At 46.0% G+C, this 10,656-nt stretch overlaps 1 protein-coding gene across 1 annotated transcript in view; it reads right to left on the bottom strand.

Moving 5' to 3' along the window:
• Positions 1–393: 393 nt before the first annotated feature.
• Positions 394–10,656, bottom strand: part of LOC135083087 (uncharacterized) — a gene marked incomplete at its 5' end in the record, with an annotated part of 71,489 nt that continues 61,226 nt past the window's right edge. Inside the window, 4 exons of the mRNA XM_063977851.1 lie at positions 394–2,071; positions 3,194–3,393; positions 3,764–3,932; positions 4,397–4,467. Coding sequence (XP_063833921.1) covers positions 1,900–2,071; positions 3,194–3,393; positions 3,764–3,932; positions 4,397–4,467 — 612 coding nt within the window. The remainder of the gene's footprint in view (positions 2,072–3,193; positions 3,394–3,763; positions 3,933–4,396; positions 4,468–10,656) is intronic.

Here is a 10,656-nt window from a genome sequence, read left to right as displayed (position 1 = left end):
TGTAGGATATTTTATTAGAACGCTCGAACGTCCATACACCTACTCTTACTTTGTCTTGCTCGTTTGTATATCTATATCATTCTCGCTCAATAAGGGATCAGAAAAAGTTTATTTAATATTTGCTTATAATTTTTTTCAATATTCTTCTATATTATTATTGCGCTTGTAACAAACAATTTATTTACTTTTACTATCTGAGCATGTAGAGTCATGATTTGCTATGTTTTAGGGTGACCATGATTCAAGAACCAAATCTGAATAACCAATAACAACCAAAACTCATGTTGAACTTATTTAATAAATGCAAGTAAAAAAATATCTTTAGATAAGTACTTTGAAATTATAAAGTAGAATAGAGAAAACAAATAATGGGAAAATAATACAAATAAAAAGTATAATAACAAAATATTTAATAATTACGTTATAATAATTATTATCATCGTAATTTACCATACACACATCACACTATCAGTTTATATCACGGCATTTGTACTGACAAAAAACGAATACTCAATAGTAACACTTCGTAGTCCAGACAATAACGCATTAACGTTATTTCGTTATTTTTAAAATCAAAACAAGTATTTTATAAGCATTAGAATTGAAATTCGAATACAGATCTGAAAACATAGTTTATGAAACTCATACACCATTTGTGTAGTAACGTATGCGAATTAGAATTCTATTGCATCAAAAGTAAGTCTCCAAGCTGTAATAAACTGAAACTGACAATCGACTTTGCTGCTCACTTACTCGCACTAATTACGAAATAAGTGCGAAGGAGAGGCATACATATGACAAACAGTTGTTTTTTCAAATGCGACAATATTTCATGAGAAACTGGTCACACGTTAATCGCTGTCAATTAAAAAATCGAAAAATCATTGAAAAGTTAAAGAAAAGAAAATGTGTGACAGTATGATGTTTTAATTTAGTGTGTATGGTGTTAAATTCGTATGGTTTTTTGTAATTTTTAAACTAAATTTACTTCTTTGGCGTTTTATGATATGTTTGCTAAACTTTTGTAGCTTGAAAGGGATTACCGCGTAACCAGTATTTTATATCATACAATATGTTAACTAACGAAAGACATTGTTTTTAATACGCAGAACTAGCTAGATGATCCAAAGAATATCAAAAAATTAAATAAACAAAAATGTTTAAATTTTAAAATACCACAAAAAAACTTACGTAAAATACAACACCCTGTGTAAGCTTACTTTCGCTTATAGTTGTAAAATAGCTATTTCGAGCCACTATTTTGGTTTTAAAAAGGGTGAAATGAATAAAATTATGTTAAGATTTATAGGAACCTCTTTCGTTAGTTAACATACTGTATATTTTTGTAATAGCAGTATCAGAACATCATAAATAAAGTACATATTTAAATTACGTATGTCCATCACAACAGTTTTTGTAAATCCAACATTTTCACTGTAGTTGCCTGCGACGGTTTTAACGAAAATATAGCTTTCGTATCGTTTTTTATTTCACAACGTATCATTGCTTCTCTCGTATCACATAATAATAGCATACCGGTATATAACCGTTATTTGTTGTCTTTTCTTCTGTTTGGCCACGATTGTACACTCTAAGGTAACTACGAAATATCTGTCTTTTTCACGCACGTGCTTCAGTTCAAAGTTTTTGGCATCAACACGCACACTTAATAACGGTATTTGGAACCGTTATCCGTTATCGCTTTCACGAAAAATTAATTTGGCCTCGAAACGCTTTTGAATCACCGTATTAACCGATATCGAAATCACTAACGGCATTCTCGCGTCACATTTCACAAACGTTATTTCGAATATCGTTATTCTGCATACGTTTTCACTCGCGGCAACGTTATTCGCGCACGCTGTAACGTTATCTGGTCCAACGATAGCGGCGTATCGTTTATTTCTCGTCCGTCTTCAGGGTCTGTGGCAAGGCGGCCTTGGAGGCGATGTCGACGGTGACCGACTGGCTGATGGTGGCCAGTGAATGTTCTGAGGAGGGCTCGGTGAGGATCCGCAAGGAGGACACCTTAGCCCGCTGGTAGGCTGATACGGTGTTCATGCCAAGGAATCTGTAAGTAAAGGAGAGAATTATGAATGAACATTCAACATAATTGAGTAGATAACTTGACAACGGCGTCGTAACATCATTGCTACGAACCATGTAAGTGCTATGAGCGCAGAACTACCTCGTCGTTATAATTTATCAGTGAGCCGGTAATTGACTTAACGATGTCGTAGTATCATCGTAGGACTAGCTCTCTAGCTCCATAGCAGCGACGCTACGAACCAAGTCAGTGCTACAAGTATATCTCTGCCCGTCGTCTGCCCGTGTCGTTTTTATTGCCCACTGACTTAACGGTGTCGTAGCAACATCGCTACGAGCTCCGTAGCAGTGCTGCTACGACCCGTACAAGGGCTACGAGCGGCTCACTGACATGACGACGACTTAGCAACAGTGCTGCGAGACCTGATCATCTCCTGCGTAGTTTTTCCCGCTACAGTACTGACCTAATGGCGACGTAGCAACAGCGCTACGAACTATTTCAGTGCTACAACTGTAGCATTTATAACCAGCGGTGTAGCAGCATCTATGTATCTCCCGCGACGTTGTTTATTATACAGCGCTACGACCCATGTAAGTGCTACGAGATCTGTTTTGTCTAAAGCCTAAAGCACTGATCTGACAGCAACATAACACACGAGCAGCGCGGCGCCGGCACCAAGTACGCGAGGTACCGGCGAGGCGCACAGCTGCGCCACGAACTTCATTGACTTAACGATGTCGTAGCATCATCGCTAAGAGCTCCATAGCAGGGCTGCTAAGAGCCATGCGAGTGCCGAGCCGTGCGAGTGCTACAAGCGGTCCACTGACTTGTCCTCGCCGTAGCAGCGACGCTACGAACCATATCAGTGCTACGAGTGCAGCCTTACCTTACGGCGACGTAGCACACCAACAGCGCGGCGCCGGCACCAAGTACGCGAGGTACCGGCGAGGCGCACAGCTGCGCCACGAGCTTCATTGACTTTCCATTAACTTAACGGTGTCGTAGCATCATCGCTAAGAGCTTCCATAGCAGGGCTGCTACGAGCCATGCGAGTGCCACGAGCGGCGCACTGACTTGTCCTCGCCGTAGCAGCACGCTACGAACCATATCAGTGCTACGAGTGTAGAATTAAGATTGTAGCCTTACCTTACGGCGACGTAGCACACCAACAGCGCAGCGCCGGCACCAAGTACGCGAGGTACCGGCGAGGCACACAGCTGCACCACGAGCCAGGCCGCCGCGCCCGCGCCGCACATGCAAGCGACGGCCAGTGCTGTGCGCAGCCAGTGCGCGCACGTGAAGCTATGAGCGGTCACTGACCTGACGGCGGCGTAGCAGCAACAGTGCTACGACCCATGCAAGTGCTACTAGAGCCTGTGTATCTCACGTCGCTTCGCCAACTAAGGCACTAACCTGACGGCAACATAGCAAGAACGCTACGAGCCATGCGAGTGCTACGACAAGTGCAGAACTACCTCGTAGCTGTTTGTCGGTCAGTCGTGACGTAACGGAGTCGTAGCATTATAGCTACGAGCGACACAAGTGCTACAAGCGGTAACTGACCTTACGGCGACGTAACGTAGCCGTGCGAGTGCTACGAACATTGAACTAAGATCTGTCGTCGCTTTGCCTACTACGGCATTGGCCTGGGGGCGATGGGTAGTAAGAAAGAACGCTACGAACCACATTAGTGCTACGAGTGTAGCCTTACCTTACGGCGACGTAGCACACCAACAGCGCGGCGCCGGCACCAAGTACGCGAGGTACTGGCGAGGCGCACAGCTGCGCCACGAGCCAGGCCGCCGCGCCCGCGCCGCACATGCAAGCGACGGCCAGTGCTGTGCGCAGCCAGTGCGCGCACGTGAAGCCGCGGTCCCACTCCACCCTAAAATAATAAGTTTATTACTCCACTAGCTTTTGCTCGCGGCTTCACCCGCGTGAAATTTCGTTTGTTACAGATCGTCATAAATTATAGCCTATATGTTATTCTGGGTTATAAACAATAACACTGTAAAGTTTCATCAAAATCCGTTCAGTAGATTTTACGTGAAAGAGCAACAAACATCCAGACATCCAGACATCCAAACTTTCACATTTATAATATTAGTAGGATAGTAGGATGTTACAGCAGGAAAGCGCTGGACATAGGCCGCTACCAACCGGGCAACATGGAAAGCATTGGGGGAGGTCTATGTTCAGCAGTGGACGTCCTATGGCTGAGATGATGACTCAATGTTGGTTCAAGTCCGATTTTAAGCCAGTCTGAGAGACAGACGAAGAAGAAATATGACAAAGTAGCAAGGTTAAGATAACACAGGATAAAATAAGATTTCATTTCAATTTAGTTACCTGTTTGTTTCCTGCACGATGTAGGGCGTGTTGCAAACTTTGCATTTCAGGCCGTCAGGTGTCGATGCACTCTGAAAAAAAAATGCAAAAATAAATTATTATTTGATATGAGAATTTGAATGAAGTATATTGGTGACAAAGAGAGCTAATATCAGGCCTTCTGTCTGAGCAGCGCGGGGGTTTAGGCCAAATCCTCCAATGCTCTGGTAAATTAGAGAGGGTCGCACAGTGTTTTTTTGGACCCGAAAAAGTGACATTCTGTTTTTATCACTAATATCCAAAGTTTAACTTATTATTAATGTTAGACTAAAACACCCAGGTGACAAATAGCTATAGATTATTTTAAAAAAAATATTTTAGAAAATTTATTTTGTACTGGGTCAAACTACAATTTTATTATTATTTAAAGAAACGTACACACTAAGCTTCTCTTTGCATTGCAGGTAGGTAGGTTGGTGTATGGCGAATATTATTGCACCTATAATTATTTAAAAGTAGTTATAGGAACGACAGTATGATTATTTTTTAAATTTAAGAAATTATTATTTTTCTCGTTTTCTACGCCGAAGTAGAATCTCTGCTTAGGTCAGATAAATTTCTTAAAATAAGCTCTATCACCTAAAATTTTTCTGTATTCTAACTCGGCCGCAATTTCGAGAAAAACGATTTTTTCCAAAATGTTAGGATTGTCACAAAAAATGACCTTACGTAGATCCACTTTCTTTAGGGTTCCGTGGCCAAAGGATGCTAATCGGTCCTAATTATGTGTTTAATTTGTCTTAGGTAGGTTATCAGTTAAATTACTATCAGTGCTCAAGAATACTGTTTCTTCATCATCTTTTAAGATATATGAAGACTCTTGATCATCAGGAGTGGTATTTATATTTGCATAATATTAATTATGTCCCGTTAGCATCCTTTGGCCACGGAACCCTAAAGAAAGTGGAACTACGTAAGGTCATTTTTTGTGACAATCCTAACATTTTGGAAAAAATCGTTTTTCTCGAAATTGCGGCCGAGTTAGAATACAGAAAAATTTTAGGTGATAGAGCTTATTTTAAGAAATTTATCTGACCTAAGCAGAGATTCTACTTCGGCGTAGAAAAAGAGAAAAATAATAATTTCTTAAATTTAAAAAATAATCATACTGTCGTTCCTATAACTACTTTTAAATAATTATAGGTGCAATAATATTCGCCATACACCAACCTACCTACCTGCAATGCAAAGAGAAGCTTAGTGTGTACGTTTCTTTAAATAATAATAAAATTGTAGTTTGACCCAGCACAAAATAAATTTTCTAAAATATTTTTTTTAAAATAATCTATAGCTATTTGTCACCTGGGTGTTTTAGTCTTACATTAATAATAAGTTAAACTTTGGATATTAGTGATAAAAACAGAATGTCACTTTTTCGGGTCAAAAAAAACACTGTGGGTCGTGCGTGCTTCTGCAATGGTGACTATGCCTGTTTTCACCATCAATCCCTAATTATTAAGTGACCCCTATGAAAACAAAATGCCTGTTAAGTGTTACCATAGGGATCACATAAAAATCACGTAATTATAATGCTGTCGCGCTCGCACAGTCACTGTGGCCGCCCGTCGCACAGTTGCTACAGCAATATAATTACGCGCGAGCGATAAGGATGGGGAGCTTGGGGTCATTGTACGAAATTCTGTCTGCTCGGCGACCGGACTTTAGTCACCGCCACTGGTCAGTGAGTTCATATCACTCGCCACTGGCGCCAACTGGCTCAAAGACGACAACTTGATGGTCATAGCAATGTGTTCCGTTTTTGGGCATACTGCTGCGACACCGGCCCCGCCCCCTTGTCACATCTACCTGTAGTTTCTGTGACCTGTGTTGATGGTACATACCCCAAGCATCCAGCGACGCAGGCACAGCCACTTGATTTTAGCAATTCTGCGAGCTATGTCGGTCACTTTGGTTGTCCTGCGGATCTCCTCATTTCTGATTCGATCACGCAGGGAAACTTCGCCCTTAGAGTGACCATGAGCCTTCTTATGAAGCCCATAGTAAGCGACCACGTTTCAGATCCACATATCCGTATACCAGGTACATATCTCAACCAGCCAGCGGCGCAGGCACTCTGTTTTTGGGCATATTGCTGCGACACCGGCCCCGCCCCCTTGTCACATCTCCCTGTAGTTTCTGTGATCTGTGGTAGAGATGAAACGGATATCCGGTAACTATCCGGTAGGCCGGATATCCGGCCGGATACCGGATAGTAACTCACTATCCGGCCGGATACCGGATATTAAAAAACTACGACAATTTCCTATTAATTTAATGAAATACATTAATCTTTGAGGTAAATATCAATAAGATGGCTTATAATAATGACGGCTTATATTTAAAGTCCAAAAAGTTACAAAAAAAATTAAGGCCTTTCAAAAACTAATTTCTTTTTCTGGGCTATTCACTCTAATGACGAATACATAAATAGTTAATATCTGTTAATGTCGAAATATTGCTAAATAAAAAAGGCGATCTTTTTTTCACTGATATTATGATAGTCTGCTGACATGATGTATGCAGTTCAGTCAGATTACGCAACAAGTAAACTAATTTAATTTTTGCTATTCAATCACACACTCACGATAGCAATCGAAATCGCCCGAATTGTCCTGCCCCCTAGACAAGTGGCAAAATCTGACATTCTATTCTGACGGATTCGATTTTCGAAAAGTGTGACTAGTCTAGTCTACTACTAGACCCACTGATCGCGTTCGAAACACATGTGCGGCGCTATACTCGACACGACATACAACGAGACAATGGGCCAACTATCCGGCCGCCGGATATCCGGCTATCCGGCCTAGCAACTGGCCGGATATCCGGTATCCGGTATCCGGCCAAACAACTATCCGTTTCATCACTAATCTGTGGTCTCACCTTAGGTCAGCTACCTTATTTGCCGCTACTGGTCAGTAACTTCCTATCACAATAAGCCAACCAGGTACATACCTGAACCAGCCAGCAGCGCAGGCACTCTGTTTTTGGGCATATTGCTGCGACACCGGCCCCGCCCCCTTGTCACATCTCCCTGTAGTTTCTGTGATCTGTGTTGATAGTACATACCTCGACCAGCCAGCGGCGCAGGCACTCGTGGTGCACCGCGGACACGTCTCCGGTGCAGCGGCAGGGCCGGATGAGCGGCTCGTCGCGCCCGCTGTCGTAGCAGATCCAACAGTCGCGCGCCGAGCCCACGCTGCCCACTAACTAAAGTCCGATCGCCGAGCAGATACAATTTCGTACAATGACCCCAAGCTACCAGTCGCGCTCGCACACTCACTGTCGCCGCCCGTCGCACAGTCGCTAAAGTCTGGTCCGTGAGCACGTAGAATTTCGTACAATGACCCCAAGCTAACCATCCTTATCGCTCGCGCGTAATTATGTTGCTATCGCACTCGCACACTCATTGCGGGTGCCAGCCGCACAGTCGCGACAGCAGTATAATTACGCGCGAGCGATAAGGATGGGTAGCTAGGGGTCATTGGACAAAATTCTACGTGCTCACGGACCGGGCTTTACCAACAATAAGGATGGGTAGCTTGGGGTCATTGTACGGAGTCCTATCTGCTCGGCGACCGGACTTTAGTCACCGCCACTGGTCAGTAGTAGTAAGTACAACTTGATAGTACATACCTCAACCAGCCAGCGGCGCAGGCACTCTGTTTTTGGGCATATTGCTGCGACACCGGCCCCGCCCCCTTGTCACATCTCCCTGTAGTTTCTGTGATCTGTGTTGATGGTACATACCTCAACCAGCCAGCGGCGCAGGCACTCGTGGTGCACCGCGGACACGTCTCCGGTGCAGCGGCAGGGCCGGATGAGCGGCTCGTCGCGCCCGCTGTCGTAGCAGATCCAACAGTCGCGCGCTGAGCCCACGCTGCCCACTAACTAAAGGCCGGTCGCCAAGCAGATACAATTTCGTACAATGACCCCAAGCTAACCATCCTTGTCACTCGCGCGTAATCTATTTCTGTAGCGACTGTGGGACGGGCGGCCGCAGTGGCTGTGCGAGCGCGACAGCATTATAATTACGCGCGAGCTATAAGGATGGGTAGCTTGGGGTCATTGTACAGAGTTCTATCTGCTCGGCGACCGGACTTTAGTCACCGCCACTGGCTCAAAGACGACAACTTGATGGTATATGGTGTTTTTTTGTCCTTATTCTTGTTGTGGTGTGCAATAAAGAGTTCTATCCCAACTAATATTATAAATGCGAAAGTAACTCTGTCTGTCTGTCTGTCTGTCTGTCTGTTACGCTTTCCCGCTTAAACCTCGCAACCGATTTTGATGAAATTTGGCATAGAGATAGTTTGAGTCCCGGGAAAGAACATAGGATAGTTTTTATCCCGGTTTTTGAAACAGGGACGCGCGCGATAAAGTTTTTCTTTGACAGACAAAATTCCACGCGGGCGAAGCCGCGGGCGGAAAGCTAGTTATTACTATACCTCGACCAGCCAGCGGCGCAGGCACTCGTGGTGCACCGCGGACACGTCTCCGGTGCAGCGGCAGGGCCGGATGAGCGGCTCGTCGCGCCCGCTGTCGTAGCAGATCCAACAGTCGCGGGCCGAGCCCACGCTGCCCACTAACTAGAGTCCGGTCGCCGAGCAGATACAATTTCGTACAAAGACCCCAAGCTACCAGTCGCGCTCGCACACTCACAGTCGCCGCCCGTCGCACAGTCGCTAAAGTCTGGTCCGTGAGCACGTAGAATTTTGTGGAATGACCCCAAGCTACCCATCCTTGTCGCCCGCGCGTAATTATAATGCTGTCGCGCTCGCACAGTCACTGCGGCCGCCCGTCCCACAGTCGCTACAGCAATTTATAATTACGCGCGAGCTATAAGGATGGGTAGCTTGGGGTCATTGTACGGAGTTCTATCTGCTCGGCGACCGGACTTTAGTCACCGCCACTGGTCAGTAAGTCTCTATCACTCGCCAGTAGCGCCAACTGTCTCGAATACGACAACTTGATGGTATATACCCCAAGCAGCCAGCGACGCAGGCACTCGTGGTGCACTGGTGCTGCTGACATTGCTCGTGTTCTGTTTTTGGGCATATTGCTGCGACACCGGCCCCGCCCCCTTGTCCCATCTCACTTTAGTTTCTGTGATCTGTGTTGATGGTACATACCTCAACCAGCCAGCGGCGCAGGCACTCGTGGTGCACCGCGGACACGTCTCCGGTGCAGCGGTAGGGCCGGATGAGCGGCTCGTCGCGCCCGCTGTCGTACTCATTCTACGTGCTCACGGACCGGGCTTTACCAACAATAAGCATGGGTAGCTTGGGGTAATTGTCTGGGACTTAAGTCACTGCCACTGGTCAGTAGGGTTCTTATCACTCGCCAATGGCGCCAGACAACTTGATAGTACATACCTCGACCAGCCAGCGGCGCAGGCACTCGTGGTGCACCGCGGACACGTCTCCGGTGCAGCGGCAGGGCCGGATGAGCGGCTCGTCGCGCCCGCTGTCGTAGCAGATCCAACAGTCGCGCGCTGAGCCCACGCTGCCCACTAACTAAAGTCCGGTCGCCGAGCAGATACAATTTCGTACAATGACCCCAAGCTACCCATTCTTATCGCTCGCGCGTAATCATATAGCTGTAGTGACTACTCACGGACAATGCCCGCGGGCGGCGTGACCGGAGAGAGCGGCGAGCGTTCGGCGAACGAACGAGCAATGTTCGGTTCGCGAGCGAACATCGAGGAAGACGATCCTGACGCACTCTCTTCAACGACTTTGCACTAAACGGTCTCGATAATATTGTACATTTATACCGAATAGATAATCAATTTCATACAGTCCACTCTTTTCATTTATAAACTTCCACTACACACACTATCGAAGTAACATGTAGCGACTGTGCGACGGGCAGTCACAGTGAGTGTGCGAGCGAGCGATAAGGATGGGTAGCTTGGGGTCATTGCTCGGCGACCGGACTTTAGTCACCGCCACTGGTCAGTGAGTTCCTATCACTCGCCAGTGGCGCCAGACATCTTGATGGTACATACCTCGACCAGCCAGCGGCGCAGGCACTCGTGGTGCACCGCGGACACGTCTCCGGTGCAGCGGCAGGGCCGGATGAGCGGCTCGTCGCGCCCGCTGTCGTAGCAGATCCAACAGTCGCGCGCTGAGCCCACGCTGCCCACTAACTACAGCCCGGTCGCCGAGCAGATTCAATTTCGTACAATGACCCCAAGCTACCCATCCTTGTCACTCGCACGA

Source organism: Ostrinia nubilalis, chromosome 22 (assembly GCF_963855985.1).
Source record: "Ostrinia nubilalis chromosome 22, ilOstNubi1.1, whole genome shotgun sequence".
In the NCBI taxonomy this organism is placed as follows: domain Eukaryota; kingdom Metazoa; phylum Arthropoda; class Insecta; order Lepidoptera; family Crambidae; genus Ostrinia; species Ostrinia nubilalis.
Note: the sequence above shows the minus strand (reverse complement) of the source record. Positions and strands in the feature narration are given on the sequence as shown.